Source organism: Elephantulus edwardii, unplaced genomic scaffold (genome assembly GCF_000299155.1).
Source record: "Elephantulus edwardii isolate Elephantulus edwardi_28Jun2011 unplaced genomic scaffold, EleEdw1.0 scaffold00006, whole genome shotgun sequence".
NCBI classification, from domain to species: Eukaryota; Metazoa; Chordata; class Mammalia; order Macroscelidea; family Macroscelididae; genus Elephantulus; species Elephantulus edwardii.
Window position 1 is genome coordinate 4,773,238 of NW_006399756.1, and position 23,375 is coordinate 4,796,612.

General features: G+C 47.5%; 1 protein-coding gene across 1 annotated transcript in view; it reads right to left on the reverse strand.

Moving 5' to 3' along the window:
• The window catches only part of DOCK1 (dedicator of cytokinesis 1), a 460,736-nt gene that overhangs the window by 89,596 nt on the left and 347,765 nt on the right, over positions 1 to 23,375 (reverse strand). Inside the window, exons 30-32 of the mRNA XM_006880128.1 lie at positions 18,057 to 18,135; positions 12,776 to 12,876; positions 2,342 to 2,400 (exon numbers count right to left, since the gene is read on the reverse strand). Of these exons, the coding sequence (XP_006880190.1) occupies positions 2,342 to 2,400; positions 12,776 to 12,876; positions 18,057 to 18,135 (239 nt within the window). The remainder of the gene's footprint in view (positions 1 to 2,341; positions 2,401 to 12,775; positions 12,877 to 18,056; positions 18,136 to 23,375) is intronic.

Genomic DNA, 23,375 nt, shown 5'->3' on the forward strand with positions numbered 1-23,375 from the left:
CTCCTTTGCCTACCCTCCACCTTATCAGGTCTCATTTATTCATTTTAAAGGAGCTTAGCTAAAGTTCTAAACTGATCAGAACTTTAAAAGAGAATCTGTTGTTCTTTTTAATGCTGAAAATAGATGGAGAAATGATATTCCTTTCTGATCTTAAACACATAGCATCCCAGTCTCATAAGTATGTCATGCTGCCACCACCTGGTGGCGGTGTACCTGAACATGGGGTGCAGCTGTGCGTAAGCGAGTCAGTCATTCTGAAGGTGGATTCTAACCGCCAACCAAATACATTACAAACCAAACCAGTCATGGCCAAGTTGATTCTGATTCGTGGTGATCCCTTAGGTGCTGGGACTCCACGTGTGACAGAAGGAAGCACCCGTCCTGAACCACTCTCCGTCACTGCTGGGCTGGAGTCCAGTGCTGCAGCCATTGTGTCGGTGACAGCAAACGTCACAGGAAGATGGGCTATCGTTTGGACCATGGAAAAGGGTGGAATGCTAGGAGGTCCAAGATAACATGGTTGCAAGGCACAGCTGTGTTACCGGAACTTGAGAAAATATGCCACGGATTTTCCTAGTTTCTGTTGTGTTGGGTTGTTGTGAATTGTCAAATCTGATCCGCCTGGCACAGGAGGAGATTGCCCCTCCTCCTCCAGGGGAGCAACTGGACCGCACGCCAGCGGGATTGCAGCGCAGCTTCTTGCCTTCGATTTTCCTATTGATTCCAACAATCAGATTCCATTTCCTTTATCTTGGCAAGCACTCAGGTTTTGACCAAAATGTTGACGGTTCAAAATCTCTCAGAAGCTTTGCAGGTAATGATCTTCCACAAAGAGACACTCTTCACTTAGTGACTTCCTTCATTATCTGATATTTAAAATCCACACAATAATAAGAAACCCAGGATCTGACTATTTCAGCATCCATCCCACGGTAACATTGAGGTGTGAGGTGAAAATAGCAGCGGCCACAGCAGTTCAGGGCACACCGGTTTTGTATTGAGTTGGCTTGGAAAAGGGCCAGATTAACTAACAAGGAAGCAATAGTTTATAGTAAGCAAGGTGTGTTGTTATGTCCTGTAAAGTTAGAACTCACTCACAGCTCATCCTCCAAGTGGATTTTCAGAGCCCATAAATCACGTAAGAGGAGATTGTCCATCTGTCTCCCACGGAGCAGCTGGTGGATTCGAACTGCACGCCTTTGTGTTGGCAGAACAACTCCTTACCACTAAGCCACCAGAGCTCCCTGCTGGGGTGAGGGTGTCACATAATCTACCGAGATGGGAAATTGTGAAAATATGAACTACGGATTAGTAACTGAAGAAGGTATGCGTGATGTTTATTTATTGTGTTTATTTACTAATTTGTAGGTCATGATTTCACAATTTCCCATCTCAGTAGTTTATATAGTACATTCACCCCAGTGGGGATGAGAGAGTGGCTGTGGGGAAACCCATCCAATCAGGAACACCATTTTTATTATTAATTTTAATAAAAATGAACAGAAGTTTTGGATTTCCACTCATTGTTGCATTTTTCTCCCTGCCCACCCCTCCTCTCCAGTTTGTTCTTCTCTTTGAAAAGTAAAAGAAAAATTTTTTCATTGTTACACAATCCCTCCCCAAAAGCCCCCTCTACTATGAAGCCTTTGTTCTGGACTTCAGGAACACAATTAAAGCTGTGTGTGTCCTGCTTATTGGGTCATGTGGTCCTATATGGCCATGCTGCTTAGTGGTTCAGCAGTTATGTAATGATGTAACTTGGAAAAGATGTAATCATCCTCCGTTTTGGGATCTGAGGTGGCCAACATTATCTTCATATAATACTGAATTTCATCTAACTTGTTGATTTTGGGAACCCAACCGAGTGGATAAGGGAGGGCTGGTGGTGTAGTCCTTGGGGAGCTGCACTGCTAACCCCCCAGTGGTCGTGCCTCTCCAAAGTTCGAATCCTCAAAAGGCTCCTTTGTGAGAGAGATGAGCAACCTCCTCTTGTACAGTTTATAGCCCCAGACAACCTGACGAAGGATCAGTTAGCAGTTGGTTTCAACTCACTGGCAATGCGTTTTTTGTAGCCCTGTGAGGCGTGATGTAGAGCTGAGAATACCCAGTGGAGAGTTCTACCCCGTCACTGAGACCACGACAGGCTGGAGCCGACTCAGGCAGTGCCCAGCACACCAGCATCTCTGATTTACTGAGAGTCGTTACTACCCAGGAGAGCTGCCATTCCCCACGGCACAGGAACAATCCAGATTTATTTTTCAGATGACACTGACAAGAGGAATCAACATCAGCCTCTAGCATTGACTCAAACTCATCCCTCCCCCGAGATCCCCCTACTCACCCAGATTGTACCACATGTCTCTGATTTCAAAGCCAATCTGCCTCCTCATGTCGCCATACCTGCAAATCAGAGCAGAGCAAACATGGGGTCACCCATGGGCACCAGAGATCAAGCATGAATTAGTACCCATTTTTACAGGTTATTTCAACATTTAAAAATTGTTATTTGCATGAAAATTTATGAGAAGTGAATTTTACTTTCAATCATGAACATTTTATTCTATAACGTGGTTTTCAATACCCACAATGAACTCCCACTTCCTTCCTGTAATTCTGGTATCCACCCATCTTCCTACCCTTCTCTGTGTGTATCCTTTCCTTAGTGATACTCTGCTCATAAACTTTCTTCATTGTTTCTATTACTTCCTCACTAGTTTTCACTCTCCTCTCTCTCCATTCGCAGCCCTGGTAACCACTGGACGATTCTTCTTTCTGAGCTTGAACCTTTCTTTAGCTCTTTGTGATTGGTTTTCAATTGGTATTGTCTGGTCGGAACCCACTCACAGCTGACCCTCCAGCAGGTTTTCAGACACAATAAAAGGCACAGGAGGCACCGGCCTACTTTCCTCCCACGGAGCTGCTGGTGATTCGACTCGTGTACCTCTGGGCTGACAGTTCCACTCCTTACCATTAGTGCTTTTCCATAATATTTGTCCTTCTGTGTCTGACTTGTTTGACGCAGCACAATGTCCCTGAGATGCAGTCATGTTATTCAGTGTTTACTGGCTTCTTTATTGTTTTCCAGTGTCTCGTAGTATTCCACTGTGCGAACGCACTATAGCTTCCTTATACATTTATTTCTAAGGGCAGGGGAAGCTTCCCATACACACCACAAATAGAATTGACACTTCCAGTTCCTCTACCAGTGAAAGGGCTTGTGGGAGGGGACTCCAGACACGGGACTCTAGCTTTTCCATCTCAGGAGATGAACTGCCCTCATTGCTGTGGAGGAGAGCAATGAATCTCTGAATTGCTAAAGGCAAATGAAGGAGAATCAGAGTCCTGGCCAGGACTGTTGGTACATGGATACCAAAGAAATCCTTCAGCTTGGGTTGCTTTCATGTCTTAAAATTAAGCCCAGGAGTCAATCACCAGTCCAGGAAAGTCTCTTTCTAACAGTTCACTTCTTCATCAGTGTAGCATTGTCATGATGGCTGAGGTGTATACTGCCCACTCACATTACCCACCTCTGGAGTCTAAGTGGGAACCTGCTATCCCATTCCTGGTGTGTGCTGCCATCTGGTGGGGAGTCTTTCTAACTGCATGGATCTGGAGAAACTGACCTTATTCCATCAATTGTAGCACCCAGGACCCTGTGGGATATATGTGTCCCATTAACTGTATCAAATAGTTATTAAAATATTTTTCCATTTCTTCCAAGATGTCTTCCATTACTAAAAATATATGGTTTTAAGAACAACATATTCCATGCAGAAAACGGCTCTATCTCGAAAGGGTTAAATGTGAAGGAAGCTTTAACGTCCAGAAACGTCATCCAGTTTTCCTGTGCTTTTGTTTATGGGGAAAATAATTGCTAATTTGTCTCCCAGTGGAGGAGTGGGAAGGTGTGTGTTTCATGAGTAAACATAATTTGATGCTTCAGAAGATAAACCTTTATTAGTTTGTGAGCAATTTAACTTTTTCCTTTATTGCCTCAGGAAAAAGCTGATTATATTAAAAATAATAATTTGCAAGATTATCATAGAGGATTGTAGCCTGGCAGCTGTGTGGTAGAAGCTGTGTGTGTCCTGTGTCAGCGGATACCAGGGGGAAGTTCTGATTACAGACGGCAGCCTGGTGGCTCCAATGCGGAGATTCGCTGCCTGTAGGCTGCTTTCTTAGCATCCGTCTCTGTGACTCCAAGCACCTCGCTGTCATTTACCAGCACCAAGAATGGCATGGTGATGATCTCACCACTGAGGCCAACAATCACCTGGTGGCTCTGCATGGTCTTCAGCTGGGCAGGTACAGCCATGTGTGCAGGTCACCACTGATGAGGCTCATTTTACAGACAAAGAGACTGAGGCCCAGGAGGTGAAGCCACGTCCACTGACACGACGTGGATCCTCTGAGATCCCCGACTCCACCTGGGCAGTACTGATGAGACAGACTCCCTGCTGAGTGCAGTGGGCTCTCAGGGAGGGGCGTCCCCTGTCACTGAGGTCACAGTGGGGAGAAGTGTGTCCAGCATGGCTGAACTCACCAGCAGCAAAGCTAACCAGGTTTGAGCTTATAGGCAGCGGTAACTACTTTCCGAGGATAAGCGGGGCTCAACTTGCCCACAGCGGTGCGTCCAGACGCCACGAAGCCCGCAGCTTTGGGTTTATCGTGCTGGTTTCACATGTCCGTGCTCCTCTGGCAGAAATGATGAACAGCTTCCCAGGCTGACAGAGGCCACAGCGAGGACATGGCCATCTGCGAGCTGGCATGAACATGAAGACCAAGTGTAGCCTGATGGGGACGCTCCTTCTAAGGTGGGCGGGGTCCTCATGATGCAGGGCTTCAGCTTCACGGTCTCCAGGCCAACGAGAACAGGACACCTGCCCTCCAGTCTTCCACCTCCACAGACTCAGACCCTGATGGCCTAGGAAGGTCCCGGAGGAGACACGACCAGTCACAGCCAGGCTGACCTACTGTTTGCTGACTAACTCAGAGTTGAAATAGTGCGAGTAAAACAGGAAACTATAAAGACCATCAGGAAAGAAAAAAAAAAGAAACAAATTTCAAAGTCCATAATCTACTACATAAACAGACTCTCAAACATCACCCACAAACCATGGGAGAGTAAAACGGATGAAGAAAATGTTCTAAAGTAAATCCATATAAACATAAAAAAAAATTTCTCCAGAAGAATAAAAAGATTTTATTGACGTGGGAAAAGTATTTGTGGCAATGAACCATCTGATAAGAGGCTCAGATGTAAAACTGATCGAAAACTGCAGCATGCAAGAACACAGAATTCAATTACAAAATGGGCAGAAGTTAGGAAAGGACGTTTTGACAAAGCAGACATTCAGCTGGACAAGAAACACCCAACGAAATGCTCACTATCACTAACTACTGTTGTTGTTTGAGTCCGTCGAGTCTTAGATGACTCATAGTGACCCTGTGAACTGAGCACTGTTCGTACGTAGAGTTTCAGGAGGCAAGCCATTTCGGAAGTGGATGCCGCTCCTGCTTCCAGGCTTGATTTAGTCGGGAAGCTCCAGCCAACACTGTCCACCATGGGTGCCCATTACCACGATTGGCACATCACATCACTAACTACTAGGGAGCCGCAAATGAAAACAACCTCAAGGCATCATTCACCCAGCAACACCAGCAAAGTTCAACAGGACCGCCTACAGCGACTGCGGGCACGGCTGCAGTGAGATGGGAACTCTCATACACTGCGGGTGGGAACAAAACATGCTGCAACCTGATGGAAGGCAGGGTGGCATTTCCTTAAAAAAGCGGAGAACAAACCCTTCTTCACTGTTGGTGAGAGTGTAAAATAGTACAATCACTACAGAAGGCTGTATGGAGCTTTCTTAAAAAGGTGCAAATAGAAAGACCATTTGACCCAGCAATTCCACTCTGGGAATAGACCCTAAAGAAAGCAGAACTGCCACCCAAGCAGATATATGCTCACCCATGTTTATTGTGGCTTTGTTCACAATAGCAAAGAGTTGGAAACAACCCAGGTGCCCACCAACAAACGAATGGATAGAGAAGCTGTGGTATATTCACACAATGGAATACTACGCTGCACTGAAAAACAAGGAACTCATGACATATTATACAAACTGGATGATCCTGGAAGACATTATGCTGAGTGAAATATCTCAGTCACAGAAGGACAAATACTACATGGTGCCACTGTTGTAAAACAGGACTGACTTCAGGGTTAAGGGAAGACTGAGAAGGAGGGGAAGAATGATGTATATTGCATTGAAACAGGTGAGGGAGAGAACTGTTTAAAAGGGATATATGATTAGGTATTATTGTTATAACAGGAGTCCAGCATAGTGAAGTGGACTTGGGGGCAGGGATTGTATAATAATGAAAGAATTTTTCTTTTACTTTTTAAAGAGAAGAGTGAATTGGGTGGGAGTGTTGGCAGAGAGAAAAGTGCAACAATGAATGAATGAAAATCCTAGGTCTCTGTAAACTTCCATTAAAATTAATTAAAAAAAGGTAAGAACAGAGGTACCATTTGATGTAGATATCCCACTACTAGGAATATACGCTAGAGAAAAAAGCGTGGTGGCACACACAGATCTGTGTGTATCCATATTTACTGCAGCGTTACACATGATAGCAGAGAGGTGGAAACAACCCAAGAGCGTGCCAACACACGGTACAGTCACACAACGGAGTACGATGCAACAGTGAAAAACAATGAAGAGTTTGTGAAACACTAGACGGATGAGTCTAGAAGGCATGACGCTGAGTGAAATGATTCAGTCACAAAAGGACAGATACTATATGCCGCTGTCATATGCTTTCGAGCTGACTTCCACCAGGTTTTCAGTGGCTGCCGTTGGATGGAGACTGTTTCTCTACAGAGTTGCTGGTGAATTTGAACTGCCTGCCTTTGGGTTGGCAGTGCAACTCCTTACCCACTAGGCTACGAGAGCTTCCTACTGTTATAAAAGGCTAGTGAAAGGTTTACATACAGGGAGAATTGATCTAGGACAGCTTCCAGGGGGACGAACAGGGGAGCTGATGATGACCAGAAAGGAAACACTGGGATGGGGGCAGGGGAGGGCGATGTGGAAAGAGTGGACGATCAGACACTGCAGACAGTGATGTGTGTTGTCAAACAGAAACCAAACAAATGTGCTTTGTAAATTTTGACTCAAATCACAAATGTTAAAACAAACTTTTGTAAAGAAACACTCTTACAACACACAGTAAACGCAGAATTCTCTCAGAAGGTGACAGCAGTTAACGCTGGGCTCTCCTTCACCCAGCAGAGGTCTTGGTGCCTCAGTGCTCACTTCTCACCCAGACCTCCTGCCTGGAAAGGTGGAGGGACCGTGAAGGAGAGAAAGGCTTGAGCCATGTGACTGACTCGGTGACCGCCGCAGTGAGGTCGAGGGTGCCTGTAATGGGGAGGCCGGTGCAGGACAGGACGGGTTCCGATCTGTTGCCCCCAGGTTTCCGCGGAGCTTTGAGACCAGGAGGAAAGGTGTGGGGTCTACTTCCTAAAATCAGCCAACGACAACACTGAGGATCAATGGTCTGCTCACAGGTGATCAAGGGGATGGCTCAGGACCAGAGAGGGTTCCCTCCCACCGTGCCTGGGGTCACCGCGAGGGACCAGATGTGGTGGCAGCTACCAGCAACTCAACCATCTTCAGCCACCTACACCCCTAGAAGCGCCTTCACTCGACTTCCTCTCACACACCTTATAATGATTCACCACTCAGGGAAAGTCCAAAATTTAGACTCCCAGCAGGATGAAAACTCGTGGTTTGGGTCATTCAAGATTCCCAAGAGCAGGGCCTCATTCTTCTAGAGCGGGCAGTGGGCAGTGCTTTTGGCAAGGGGAGACAGTGAGAGAGTCCTTCCCTGCATGGTGACCCCTTCAGGGTTCTGAAGGACTGAGGGCTGAGGAATTTGTGTTTCGACGGCCCCCCTTCTGGAGGACAGAGAGGACTAGGACAGGTTCTAGAACATTCTTCCTGGGAGTCACAGGGAGGAGGTGCCAGCAAAGCTATTTTACTAGCCAAATGCAACACAAGTACTCTGGAAACACGCATACAGAGAGAGAGAGATGGAGAGAGAGAGAGAGACAGACAGACAGACAGACAGAAAGGGGGGGGAGAGAGAGACAGAAAGAGACAGAAAGACAGACAGGAAGAAAGGAGGGGTAGGAGCTAGAAGGGGAAGGGCAAGATTGAATTTTCCTGGCAGTGCAATTGATCTTCTCTTTCGTTTTAGTAAGAACAGCTTTGATGAATCTATCCCTGCCTCAGAGTAATCCCCAAATAGAGTTACAGCTGTCACCTGAACTCAGGAGAGCTTCCTGAGCCATGTGTGCATTCTTCCAAGGAGAATTTACAAACCAAACGGGAGTGAATCATACTCATGGTGTGGAGGGAAACTCCAGAGCTGGTGGTGATGCTAGCGATGGCAGCGAGTCCGTTTGTAACAACGTAGTCATTCATGGTTGATGGAGGTGTCAGAGAGGAGAGGCAGGACCGGGCCAGGGTCACAGGGAAAGACGTGAAGAGCAGTCGTGCTTTCTGACCCTGCTGCGTTCACCTTCGCCCGCTGCAGGCTGAGTACAGAAGCATCTTCATCAGCCAAGGGGGCTCCTGGGAGGCCACCTTTCCACAGCGCAGGCACCTGGCCTCACTGGGATCCCATGTCCTCCTCCTGATAAAACAGTGGTAAATTTGTTCTTTGCTGCCAACCTTCTCAGGCTAAAAAGTCTACAGGTGCAGTTGGAGTGCTCACCCCTGGGGTTACAAATAGTGGGGGCCGGTTCCAGGACACAGGGTTTCAATGTGTTTGTTGCTTGGTGTTGTTCATTCAGCCCCAGATGCACGGGGGCCCCTGCCCGGGGAAGGAAGCCCCGCGCGTTCCAGGGCCCGTCCCATGGCCACGGGTCCGGTGGCCACATGGTTTCACTGTGGATTTCTCCGTCAGTCTCAGGCCTGCTCTGCTGACCTTTGTTCAGCCTCAGGGCAGCACTTAAGCTTCCACTGACAGACGACCAGTGGCCATGAGGTCCACTGACTGGACTCAGACCCAGGCTCCAGCATTGAAGGTGGCATGATGCCTCGAAGCCACCACTGTCCCCTTGACACGCAGCATGTTATAGCTGCTAGGGAGTCAGTTCTGAGCCACCTGAGCAACCTGGTGTCCGACGGAGTGGAACCCAGTCTATTCTCAGGGACACGGGCTGGACTTCTTCTGAGACAGCTTTGCCTGTTCTTCTGTAAGCCCAGAGTGTGTAAATAGTCTTCACCAGGACTTACCTCAAAGGCAGAAGTTCTTTTTCTATTTAGTTTTTTGTGATCTTGAATTTATTCTGTATAAATTTCAACTTTATCTCTTTTAAATTTTTTATTTTATTATTTTTGTGTGTGTGCACCATCATATCAGATCTGACTGGTACAGGAAGAGATTGCCCCTCCTTCTCATCTGGTGGATTTGAATTGTGCACCTCTGGGATTGCAGTGCAGCTTCTTGCCACTAGGCCACCAGAGTTCGCCTACTTTATCTCTTTTAAAATTTTTTCCCTACTAGTTTATTTACAAAATTCTAATACAAATTGGACATATTCTTTCAATTTTCCTCACCCCTCCACTCATCAAATTGTACAACCCAATGATTAATCCCCTCTTCTCCCTGTAGGTCACATCCCTCTGCTTCCAGCCTCTCCCACCCCCCCTTATACTCATTTTACAATAATGGTTTTATACAATATTTATCCTTGTGGGACTGAGTGAGTTCACTCAGCATAATGCTTTCCAGTAACTTTGTAAAAGTTCTTTTTCTAAAGAAGGTATGCTTGGATAGACCTAGCCTGGGAAATTGTTCTAGAAGGAAGCCTGGCCCTGGGTCAGAAGCTCCCTGACAGTCCCTGAGACCTCAACCACACCTGGACACACGCTGATTTCCATGGTAACATTTCCAAGTTGGTCACTCATCAAAAGGTAAAATGTTTTACATTTTACTCCTATTTTCTGAGCCCCAGCGATGCGGAGGCCTTGGAACTGGATGTGAGGGGACAGGAGGGTCAGGCGAAGCATCCCTCGGACAGTCCTGTCCTTCATTAGGCGTTGTTTGCACCAAGGATGTCTGAAGGCAGAACAGTCCAATTTTATTACTACAGACTTTGATGCCTATGAGTTACTTGCTCTGTGGTTCACTGGCAAGTCTTATACTCAATTTAGGTTTGACATAATCAGTTCTCTGTGTGCTGTGGTCCACGCTTTTATGTAACTCCATGCGCTTTGGGAAATGTATTTGGACTGAATATTCCAAATTATCCCTGCAACCACAGTCATCAGGAGGACTGGAGTTGAACAGGATGAAATGAAGAGGCAGAGGTTCTGTTATCAGTCTCTCCCACTGTTCTCAGCCACAGTGCTGTCAGTAGGGAGAGAGGCTCACAGGCATTGGGGTTTGGCAGGAGAGAGGAAGACTGGCTTGTCGGGGGCTATTCCACCATGAAGCCCTCACTGAGACTCGAAAGCCACAGTAGAGGGACTCAGAAGGGCAGCCCAGAGGACGCAGTACAGGCTTGGCGGCGGACGACCCTGTGGTTCAGGGAAGCAGAACTATCCAAGTTCATTGTGCACTGACAGTTGCTCTGCCATTGCTCAGACCAGGGTCAAGTTTCACTTCGTCAGCCCCTCAAACCTGCCCAAGACCCAGCCCTGCCACAGAGGCTTCAGTCTCCGAGGACAAGGTGGGGGTGGTCACCACCATGGACAGCAACGCAAGGGCACTAATCACGCAGCGTCACTTTCACGAACCTATGAGGTTGGCCAATTGGTCAGGTGGCCGTGGGGGAGGAGCAGAAGAAAGGCTCCTAATCTCTTTGTGATCTGTAACAGCAGAAGAGTTCAAGGGCAAATGAACAAAAATCTGACTTTGAATCACCAATATAAAGTCAAGCTCCTGAACCAATTCTCAAACGGGCCCTTTTATCGACCTATGACCTCTTGAATGGAGGGAAGACTCAATCTCCTTGAGGAAAGGCTCCATCTCGATGCTAAAAGTAGACATTATCCATCCTTCTCCCAGCTTCCTCAGCGGGCTCTGCGGCCTTTCACCAGGGTGCCTGACCACCGGGAAGAAAGGAAGTGATCAGAATGCTCGGGTTACTGGACACAGCTCTGAACTGACAGCAGTCCTCTGAGACTCGAAATGTCCCTGGGGTCCAGGTGTCAGATGGGGACCCATGGGGTCCGGTGATTAATGGAGTCTTGGGCCCACGGCACAGAGGGCCCCGCAATTCCCCAGGCCCACCCTGTAGTGATTTCTCAGTTACGGAATGAAGAATCAGAATCTTCTCTTCGGCAACTAGCAGAATGTCCGTGATGCCCCCTTTAGACCTAATACTTATTATCATCACGCTCGGTTAACGAGAGGGTCAGCGAGAATGAGGAAGACTCTGGACCAGATGCATCGGCACAGCGGCTGCAACATGGGCTCACCTAGTGACCTTGAACACGGCGAAGGATCGTTCGTGTGTGTGTGTGTGTGTGTGTGTGTGTGTGTCTATGTTCCGGGGTGCACAGGGTCAGAAGGAACCAGAATCCATGCAGTGGTACGTAACTAGAACAAATCCTCTGCATTTGAATTTCTGCTTGAGGCCCTGGGCAATCCCCCAGGTCTCCTGTACAACCCATCCTGAAGGCATGTCCACAGGAGGCCTTCTGAGTCCCCTGGAAGAGCCCCCAGGCCCGTATTCTCTCCACTTCCACTGTGCTAGCATCCCGGTGTCTGAAGGTCAATTCCATTGTGTTGGCATCCTGATGTCTGAAGGTCAATTCCACTGTGCTGGCACCCCAGTGTCTGAAGGTCAAGTAGTCGACTCTTCTGATTGTGGCCTTTGATTCCTGGAGGCTATCTGCTTAGCAGTCTACCAGCAAGTCTCTGGCTCCTTGGGGTTTGACATCTCTGTAAGATGTGCTCTTCTGAGCACTGGTGAACGCCCATGGGGGTGTGATAACTTCTGCTCTTCCCCTTGGGCTTGGACTTCCACTTCACAAGGTTTTACATTATTTTACTGTCCCCGTCAACTTCGTGTGGTCAAGGAAGGGGGCGTCCGTCAGACATGGAGGGCACGTTCTCTGTGATGGCCACGGTGCGTCCACTCATGTCTGATAAGGTTTTCTTCATTCTTGCTTTATCTAGCAAGTTTTGCAGTCAGTTGGCAAAACTGCTTTCTACACAGCAAAACTGGCACCAGGAACTACCTAAAGAGATCTTACCCTAAGGCTTTGGGCCTTCTGAGAAGAGTGCTTATGGGACGTAGGGGCCAGTGCAGTCCTTACAATCCAGACGACAGTGGTGACCTCTTCCAAAGACAGAGACCACAGAGCGCTCAGTTCCCTAAGAGGCTGTTCAGCAATCCAAACAGTGTCACCAGCTTCCATCAAAATCCCAGTTGTAGAATTACACAGTAAAGTAACCCACACACAGAATGACATCAGTGTCTTCACAGCGAAGCAATTACCTCCCGAAACTCCTGTTCTGTGTTAGGCTAAGTCCTGAATCACACTGACTTTGAACCTACCCCGATGCAATTTCGGAGCTTGATTCATGGGTTGGAAAAGACAATACCCAATTCATGATTTAAACCCACCCTTTCATTACAGGGCAATTACACCTCAATTTGTACCAACTTGGCTTAGAGACGCCGAGAAAATTATGCTGATGGAGATGGAGACTCAGCCCAGGGTTCCTGAGCTGGATGAGGACTTACTTGTTAAGAATTTTGGCTCGCTTCGCACTTGAAAAATTCTCCAGTTGCAAGGACTCTTGGGTGAGGAAAGCCACGGCCAGATGGAAGTAGTTGTTCCACAGCTGAAACGCAGAAAGAAGACAAAGTTACTGAGCCGCTTCTCAGAGGATGTGAAATCCTTCAAAACACCTCTGCTCTGCCGGCTAACACTCTGAAATGTAAAAACAAACAAAAAACCCATGTAAAGGAGCTCACCACATACAGACCTATTGTCGAGTGTGGAGCTTTTTATCAAACAGGATCATATTTCCAAAAACTGGACCAGCTTCTGTGGCACCGGTTCTGACTCACAGCCCCCCTCCAGGACAGAGGAGAAGTGCGTCCACAGGGCCTCGGGATGACAAGTGTGACAAAGGTGAAACGCCAAAGCTGCAGATGACCTCACCATTCCTCCATGGAGCAGAGAGCAGGTTCGAACCTCTGACCCTGCAGTTAGCAGTCAAGTTGAACCGCCAGGACTCCAGGACCACAGTGAGTATGTTTCAGTCCCAATCCTGCCATTTATTCAGGGAGACTAACTGCCTTCTCTCATCCGTCATCGGTGAAGTAGAGACTGTAACAGTCCCTGCCTCGCGGGGCTGCGGGGAGGTAAGGGGGTAAACAATGCAGAGCACTCCCAGGCGGGCCTGCCTCATGGTAAGTGACCATTAAACATCAGCTCCTACGGCTGCTGGAAGGAGCCCTCGTGGCGCAGTGGTTAAAATACTAAGCTGCTACCCTCAGAGTTGGTGGTTCAAGCCCAATGTCTGCTCTACAGTGGGAAGATGAGGCAATCTGTTTCCATAAAGACTGAGAATCCAAAGGCTGAGAGTTCGCATCCACTAGCTGCTCTGTGGGAGACAGAGGAGCAGTACCTTCCCCTGTGATTAACAGTCTCTGAATATCTGCTGGAGGGTCCGCTATAGATTGGTTCTGACTTGATGGGAATGAGATAGACAAGTATTACAAAAGAAACAACCCCAAACCAACACAACACAAACCCCAACAAAACCAAACAGCTCAAAGTCAAAGCATATACTCACAAGAGAGTGGAGGACAACAGATGTAAAATAAAATTAAAAACCCCAAACATCAAAGACTGATGGAAGTATACGGCGTTAGGACTTTCTAGGACAAGGCTCTCACCACGAATCTCTAGCACAGAAGCTCTGGCTGGTGCTCCCCTTGCACTTGTTCAGGTAAAAGAGTGTTGAAGGAAGACGTGCGTTAAGCACAAGCTCTTCAGAGCCCCACACCTCAGTGCATCAGGTCCCGAAGCTGACACATCCCCCCCACCCAGAGCCTTTCAGGCCCCAATTCTCTCTACCCTCGCCTGTGATGTCCAAGCTCAAACACGCTTTTAATCACTTTAAGCAAGAAACATGTGGGTGTCAAGTTTCTCATTTACAAAACAAGGATAATATTTATTATATCAAATGAGATAGTTGCAAAAGGTTATATAAAAATAAGGTGTTAACAGTATTGGCTCTATTTTTAATTAGCTGTGAAGTAAGTGGAAATTTAAAAGCATCTATGGGATTGAAGTAAGAGTATGCTGGCCTCCTATTTACCCAGCACGACTCATAAACTGGGCACTTCAGATATCAAAGCGTTAGCTCGCCCAACAACCATGGAGCCAAGCAAGTAAGTGCAGAGAGGTTGTATGAACAGGGAAAGGTCGGAATGAGGTGCCACAGACCCCAAGCCTACCTTCCTTCACCTGTGCTGGAAGAAAGACCTGGAATCTACATCCCACTGATGACCCCACTTTTACTCTGACATGCACAGATAGGGTCCCCACAAGTGGGAATCAACACAGAGGCAACTGGATCTGGTTTCAACTTCTCCACGTTTATTTATAAATTAAATAGAATCATATTGAACTAAACAACACGCCTCTGGAAACTATGAATTTTGATAAATGACACAAGTTCTAGAAAGGCCTCAGGCCTTTTGTTCACAGGGTCGCTATGAGTCGTGCTCGACTCGACGGCAATCAACAACAACAACATAATTGAAACTGTAGCACAAGGGAGCTCTGGTGGCCTAGTGGCAAGAAGCTGCACTGCAATCCCAGAGGCAAGCAGTTCAAATCCACCAGATGCTCTGCTGGAGAAGGAGGGGCAATCTCCTCCTGTACCAGTCAGATCTGATTTGACGGTACACACACAAAATATAATAAAATAAAATGTAAAAAAAAAAAAAGAAATTGTAGCACAAGTGTGTGTGTATATGCGTGTGTACAAAAAGCAATTGAACAAGAAGATTTAAAACTCAAATGGAAGGGGAAGTGCATAAACACCCAAACCTACACAAACACAAAGCCCACTGTCGCTGAGCTGATTCCAACTTTACACAGTGACCCCACAGGACAGAGCAGAACTGCCCCTCAGTGTTCCCAGGGCTGCAAACCTTCAGGGGGGCCAACTGCCTCCCCGTTCTGCAGAGCGGCTGATGCAGTCAAACGGCTGAGCTTGAAACGGATGCCTTAAACACTGCACCACCAGAATTTCTGACAACCAAGAGAAAAGTCACGGGAAAGGGCTGGTAGAGCGATGAAACTACTGTGGCATTAACACAGGAAGCTCATGGGAGGGTTATCTGTGGATCAGTTCAGACTCTGCAGCACACAGCAACGATAATAGAGTGACTCGGGCTGGAAGCAGGAGTGGCATTCACTTCCTAAACCACATGCCTCCGGAAGCTGGAAGCTCTATCAACTTGGATACAATGATGATAGTTATAGAAAGGCTTCAGGCCTTTTGTTCGTAGGGTCACTATGAGTCATGCTTGAGTCAGCGACAATGGCACAGGTTAGGGCAAAGTTCATACCCATTGTTCATAATAACATCACTCCGAGTTGTAGGACTCAGTGGCACCTAACAACAAAAACAACACATACAGTAAAGGAGGTCGGGGGTCAAGGAAGGCAGGTGGTTTGAACCCACCAGTTAGTCCATGAAAGAAGGATGGATGATCTCTTCCTACGCAATTTACAGCCTCTGTACACCTGGAAGGAGGGGCAGCTACGAGTCGGTTCTAACTACAGGGCGCATGACCATGACCCTGGTGGCTAGTGCATGGCGTGTTGAGCTCAAAGACTGGCAGTTCAAACCCACCAGGTGCTTTGCAAAAATCCACGAGCAAGGTCCTTCTGTAAATATTTACAGCCTCAGAAACTGAATGGAAGGAAGGTCCCTTGGAATCAGAACTGACCTGATGGAAGTACAGAAAAACCTGTAACCTGTGAACGCAGAAACCAGTCAGAGAAGGAAAATGTCCATATTTTCCACTAAATAGCTGTCATTAAAAAGCGGTAAGACCACACACGTACTCACCAAAGACAGAAACCGTGCACACCTGTCAAACACACAGACAGGCAAGAATCAGAAAAGCAAAAAAGGTCCTTGAGTTCTGGCTGTTCCAGGTTCCCTCTATCTAACGTGTTTCTTTTTTTTTAAATACAGTTTTAATTCTTGTAATTTCTCTAATTAATATTTGTTTTCATATTGTCATTGGAGAATATTCACCCAGTGTAAGTCAGGAGCACCCCTCCCCTGAAACCCCCCCCACAGCTTTTCCTCGTCTGCAGAGAGAAGCTAGAAGCAGTTGTGTGCCTCCCTGGCTTGTCTGTTTGCACGTGCAGGGACACAAGCATCTTTTAGCCTTTTAGCACAAGCTGGATTACAGCCCATGTGTCACATTGGGCCGCTGACTGAAAGGCTGGTGGTTCAAATCTACCAGCCACTCTCAAGGAGAAAGATGAGGTCATCTTCTCAGTTAAGATTTACCAGAAAACTAATGATAGAAGATACAGAGTAGCTTGAGTGAAGGAGAAAATTAGACAAAATTAGCAATTTAAAATCTTTTAGAGGGGAAAAAAGCATTAGCTAGACTCAATCTCAGAGGTAAGTTTCAGCTATGTCTGTCTTAGCTCTCTACCTGTCTGCCTACCTGCCTGCCTATCTGCCTACCTGTCTGTCTATCTGCCTACCTTCCTGTCTGTCTATCTATGCTCCGGATTGTCTTTTGTACTTAGATTGAAAGGATTCCATAGACACACAGTGAGGGGAAAGCCATCTGCTGCCTCAGGAAGCCCGTGGGGTATTGGTCGGAGTCAGAATTGACTCGGTAGCAATGGGCTTTGGTTACTTGGTTTAATGTACATGATCTGTCCACTGGTGACCAGTCGGCTGTCTCCCAGGGTCACGATCGGCGCTAGGCTGAGCCATGTTTTACCTCAGCAACTTCAGGAAGGGGCTTCTGCAGAATGGATTCATACTAGTGGAAATGCTGGGCCAGATGACAGGAAATGCTAAATTTGACAGACATCACTAAACCGTCCTCCTAAAATGCTTTTGTCATTTGCAACTTTTTTAACCTTCTTTGAGGTTTGCCTTGTTGTAGAACCTTCTTTCCCTTATCAGGATGGTCACTCCTGGTTGGTCTTGACGCTGCTTGGTCACTAGCGAGACTGGGAGTACAGAATGGCCCTGTGGTTGCTGCCACAAATGTCTGATCATTCCCTCTGCTCGTTTTCCTAACAGGCTGTCCATTTTTTTTATGTTGGAATTCTTGATGAAGCCTGGGTGTGAGTGTAAGCTTATGATATGGAAATACTCACTTTTGCTAAAGTCGTATCTTCCACGACTGTTTGGTTTTATGTTTTGTTTGACAAATCTTTTCTGGTCTCAAATCATAAAGAGAAATAAAACAGGAAGTTAGTGACCAGTGCCGGGGCGGCCCAGAGGCCAAGCAAGCACTTGTCTGCTAGCCGCAAGGCTGTTCTGGTGCCTGTGTGTCTTCTCATCTCACAAACTATCTTATCCTTCACTGAAACACTTCGTTTATATTTCCAGCCAAGTGTGAGTGAGTGTTTTATCAGACACGTTCACCAGTGTTAGCACGCACCCTGCCAGTGGAACGGTTCCTCGCACCTTAGGATAGACTCACACACGGGGCCATGATGGTCCCTCACACATGGGGCCATGGTGTCCCTCTGCTCAGAGACTCCCCACCGGCAGCCTGACTGAGCTGCTTCTCACTGAAACAATCCCACCGCCTTCCTGGCTGAGCAGAGCAAGTCCCTGAAGGTGTGGGTTTTACTCCTTCGGTTCCCACAGCACATACTGTATGTTCCATTCCACACCTTTAGTTGGGAGACCAAGTAAATGCAGGTTGGAGACACAGACAATGTTGGTTGAGACCAGCAACTGGTCTTAAAGTGATTTCTCAACGAAGGCCCATCGACCTCTTTTCTTACCTGCAGCTCGAAGTTGGCTTGGTCCAGAAACTTTTTGTTCAGCATATCTGCATACTGATTAATTGCTCGCAGGAAGACTCTGAAAGATCAGAGGAAAATGACATAATTACACACTTAAGCTCTGGCATCTTTGTTGGGCTGGCATTTCAATTAGATACAATCCCAGACTGGCTGGAAAGTGAATGTTCCAAGTCAGGTGTAACGAGACAAGGTTTGGCCGACGGAAAGCCCGTGGAATTATACGCACATGTTCTCCGAGTTAATCAAGAAAATTAGCACATGCAGAAAAAGGCGGAGAATCCACTGCCACTGAGTCTATTCTAAGTGCTTTTAGCAGAGAGCCAACTGCTCCGTTCATCTTCCGAGGCCGGAAACCTGCACAGAAGTCGACTACCATATCTTTCTCCCTTAGATGGGCTGGTGGACCCAAAACACCAATCTATGGTTAATACATCAGCCTGATATATTAACCACCGTGCAGCCAAGGATCTTAAAAAAACATCAAATAATAGCTTTTGAAAATAACATGTGAAGTATTAAAAAAAATCTTTTTGGGGGAGGAAGGTGCAAATGAAATCCTTTTATCAAGTTGCAGTGTCTCTATGTTATATTATCACATTGGTCTTTGTGTCACTGTCTCCCGCCCGGCTTCCCCAGATAAACAGGTGAAACCTTAGTTGTGCACAAGCCAAGAGGCTGGGAATAGCTCCATGCAATATTAACAATGCTGCAGGGAGGGTGACTTCAATCACACTCACCCTGTATCTCAAATGCTGTTCTACATCCATTCTCTAGGTTAAAGCAAACTGGCTAGTACTTAGGAAATGTGCTCTAACAAGACTTTTAGCATTGGTTAATTAATCATTGGGTTGTATAATTTGATGGATGGGCTGAAGGAAATGGAAAGAATTTAAGTTTGTATTCAAATTTTGTAAATAAACTCATAAAAAAAAGAGAAAAAAATAAAGAGTTTTAGCACTGGTAATACAACATGTTAAGCACCCCAAGGTACAGCTTCATAGTCTTCAGCGCCTCAGCTCTGCCTTGTCTCTGGTAAAATCTGCAATCTGGGCTGTCCCAGCTGTCTCTGGGCACAGGCACAAGCTCGTTCATGCCTCAGACTCATCCTGTCGCCCTTGGATGTGTTTATGGTGATACAGCTCAACACAGGTTCTTATCTCTCAAGGACCATCTTCCCTCTGCCCCAGGGCAAGCGGCAAGAGGAAAGTGCAGGAGGCAACACGCAGGAACCAATGGAAGAGTCTGAGTCTAGGAGCCTCGATGACTTACTAGGACCACTCTTTACCCGAAATGCTAACGCGTGTTTTCAGGTGGCCAGTGGCTGTACGCTTTGGGATGCTGGAAGCTACAGTGCTGGTATTTCAAATACAGCAGGGTCACCTACAGTGGACAGCGCTCTCAGGCCTGTATGCTGACAGCCGGCCAGGGGGCATGCTCTGCACAGCAGCAGACCACTGAGCTGGTTGGAAGGCACGCCAGGTGCCCAGTGACCACAGCGGCGACGTGAGTAAACCAGCGCTTGTACAGTGGGAGTGGGTGGGGACACTCTTTGTTTGGTTGTATGAAGGGTTGACTCAGCCACACCTCACAACAGCATTAACGGAGGACTCAGGACATGTACACACTTGTAGTCCATCTCACGTATGTATAGAACACCTGGCAACCTTAACCTCCAGTGTCCAGTGTCCCATCCAGCCCTTAGAATGATGGGCTGTCCAGTTAAAGAGGATGACCGACATGACCAGCTGTGTCCAGACCTCTTCTGAAGACCTGCACTGCACTAACCCCAGAAAGCCTGGCCTTGCTGGTGCTGGACCGAGTGCTGCATAGTATGTCACTACCCACAGATACTCTTTCCTCCTCCAGCTTTGGAGCCTGGCTGTTCCCACGAGAGGACCCCAGGGCCCTGATGAGCTTCAAGAAGAGTCTCCGCAGCCCTCTGAGACAGTAACCACACAGTGACTACAACACGCATTATTATAAGAGAGGCACTATTTTGCCCCCAGACAGCACCCAAACTGTTACAATATGCTACTTCTAATTAAGCTCTGGAGCCATTTCAGCTAGTTAAATAAAGATATTTCTCAAAATGTGTGTTGTTTTTTTACAATCTGCCATGCTGATAGAATCATATGAAGGCTGAACAAAAAACTTTTTAATGAACTGACAACGGAGATGGGGCTGTGCCGAGATAGGTTCTATAATTTAGATTGCCTATAAATTTTTTAAAAAGCTAGCACAGAAATCAAAACATGGAATGAACGTCACATGGAGAAAATGGAAGGCGAGATCAAATACAGCCCATAATCAAGGCAGTAAACAAAAATCAGATGAAGCTCAAGTTCAATGCCTCAAGAGCCCCATCACTGCCACAGACCCAAATAGGACACACATAAATTATACCCCGTAGTTCACGCTCGACGGGACTGCAAAGCTAGCTACGCCCCCACGTCCCCTGGAAAAGCCAATCATCTAACCAGGCAAAACCCCACATAAAGAGACTGACTTGTAAATTTAAAGTGCTCAAAAGAAAAAATGTCACATTAAAGAGTAAGGTGTGCCTGACCCAAGCAGGATATTTCAATACCTCATACATACGCACGTGAATGCTGGAAGGCTGGAGAAGCACTGAGGCTTTTGAATTGTACTGCCGACAAAGAATCCTAAGCTCTGGACTGCCCAGAGAGGAAGCAAACCTCATCCTGCAAGAAACGTACTCAGAGGGCTCCTTAGAAACTAGGATGAAAAGACTTTGTTTCACATACTGTGGACATGTTGTCAGAGCCCAGGCCCTGGAGAGCGACAGCTTGTTTGGAAAAGCACAGTGTCAGTGAAAGAGAGGAAGACCCTCAACAAAGTGGACGGACTCAGTGACCGCTGCAATGGGCTGGACCACGGCGGCCGCTGTGAGGATGGGGCTGGCTCAGCGGGGTCCCGTGTGTTGTGCACAGGCTCGTTAAGAGAGGAGCCGGTGCAACAGCACTTCACACGCACAGCTTGTAGGTAAGAACGCCATCCTGAAGAGGCAGCCTCATAAATGTCAGACTCGGGAAGAGAAGGCAGTCACATCTCGGGCTTTCGCACAGCAATCTGCTTGCAGCCCCAGAGGAATAGGAGAAGGATCGGAAGTGAAGTCAAGCACTGGGACAGGAGGCGCTGTCGTAGTCTAAAGCCCCGGGGGGCCGAGCACAGCTCAAGATCAAGTATTTTTGCCAAGAGGGGCTCAGGAGCAGACAGGTACCTGTGAGTTCCCACGACTCTCTCTGTGCTGGGCTCTGAGGGACAGGGAAGCCTCTCTCCTGGGCATGCATGGGGAAGATCCCCCGCTGACTCCAGTTACACAAAGGTCCTCCAGTGCGAGAAGTTCTTTAGACATGCTGCCTATTAGTCGCAGGGATGCATGAATGAACGGAGAGCTGACCCAGAAGACCAGGGCTGGCCTCCCCGCGGCCAGGGTATTCAACGGCCCTGGCCCTCCCTGTCTTCTTTGATGTCGTGTGGCTTTTCCATCCTTGGGACTCTTCCCTTCTTGGACTCCCTTATCTGCTTCTCTGTCACAGAGTGCCTGTCACCTGTGGCCAGGCTGCTCCTTCGTCCTCTTCTGCTCCCTACGTTGCTCCTTGCTGAGACGTTCTTTGCTTTCTGAACTCCCCATAGATGGTCTGACAGGGCCCCTTGCCTCACGTCTCAAGTGTTCATATACTAAAAGGTTCATTTGCTCAGGGTCACGCTGTGTGTCCAGGACCTCATACCAGTCAAACCAAACAGGAGAGGAATGAACTCCTTGAACTTGCTGGGGTCAAGGCAGAGAGTCCACCCAGACTGACTAACAGAGGCCGCAGGGCAGGGCCCGCAGAGGCCTTCAAGCCCATCCTGCCACATGCTGGTTCATCCTTTTGTGCAGGAACTTCTCTTTATTCTCATCATTCAGCATTCGCTCACATGTAGGCATCAGGATGCGATGAACAGAGGTCATGTGGGAGATACGTAATGTTTCTGAACACATGACCAGGAGAAGTAGCTTTTGGGGAGCAGGGAAGTGGGGTCCATTGGAAGGCAGGGAACAGGACCGGCAGGTGTGGCTTCAACTCTGTCAGAAAACCAGAGGGCTCTGGGTGGGGGGTGGGGGAAAGGCAGCCATCCCTGTGAACACAGCGACGTGTGCCTCTCCCTGAGCCAGCAGAATTAAGTCACTGCAAAAACTCAGAGCAAATGGTAGGAGGACGCGATGGTCCCCAGATGCTGTACCAAACTGGCAAAGTGATTAAGAAAAAGGGTAAGCTTGTATTTCCGAGAGTTCTTTTCAATCATCTTTAATCTACGAAGGGATTTATGTATAATCTACATTTTTAGAAGATGAAACCACATGCAGATAAATAATGCAGAGAGAACCAAAAGGCCCAGCACACCGCTCTAAAGGGATTAAAACGCCATGGGCTCTGCTAGCCAGTGCCTGGGACAGGCCGGTTACTCAAGGCAGATGGCAGCAGAGTTTGCTTTTAATCACTCCACAGAAAAACACTTCTTTCACGCCTGCTGATAATCTACGCCTTCTCCAGCAGGAGCGAGCCCTGCTCTTCAGAACTCCTGACTACACATTGCCATTTGGGGCCAATAACAGAGTTCATCTCAACGTGTGAACAATAGAAAAAATGACCGGGAACTTTTCCTGCCTTCGTTCTCATTTCTCAAGACAAGACTCTGCAACATCACATCATGGTGAGTCCCCACCGAGAAGGAAATGTCCAATGACGATGTCAAAGGGTCAAGCACAAGTTCAATGCTTGGGGTTGTCAGGTGCCACCAGCTATGACTCATAATGAGCCCATGAACAGCAGATCTGACCCGAGCCCTGTCCTGAGACATCCCCGTGATCTCGGCCAGGAGGGCAGGCACGGTGGCAACCCATCTCATTAAGGATCCTGTCTCTTTTGCTCTCTCTCTTTTTCTACAATGATATCAAAGGGTCAAGAACAAGTTCAATGGTAGTTAAATTTTATTTTAACTACCTGTATAAAAGGGAACACTGGTGGTTTAGTGGCAAGAAGCTGTGCTGCAATCCTGAAGGCACGCAGTTCGAATCTACCAGCTGCTCAGCAGAAGGATAGGTAATCGCCTCTCATGCAATTAACTGCCTCTGAAAACCCACCAGAGGGTCAGCTATGCGTCAGTTCTGACCCACCGGTACAAAACAACAAAAACATCTGTATAAAGGGGTGTCTTGGAGAGGGTGAAACCAAGTCTCTCCTTGGAGGCTAGGATTTTGAAGCTCCACCTCACTTACTTTGGGCATGTGGC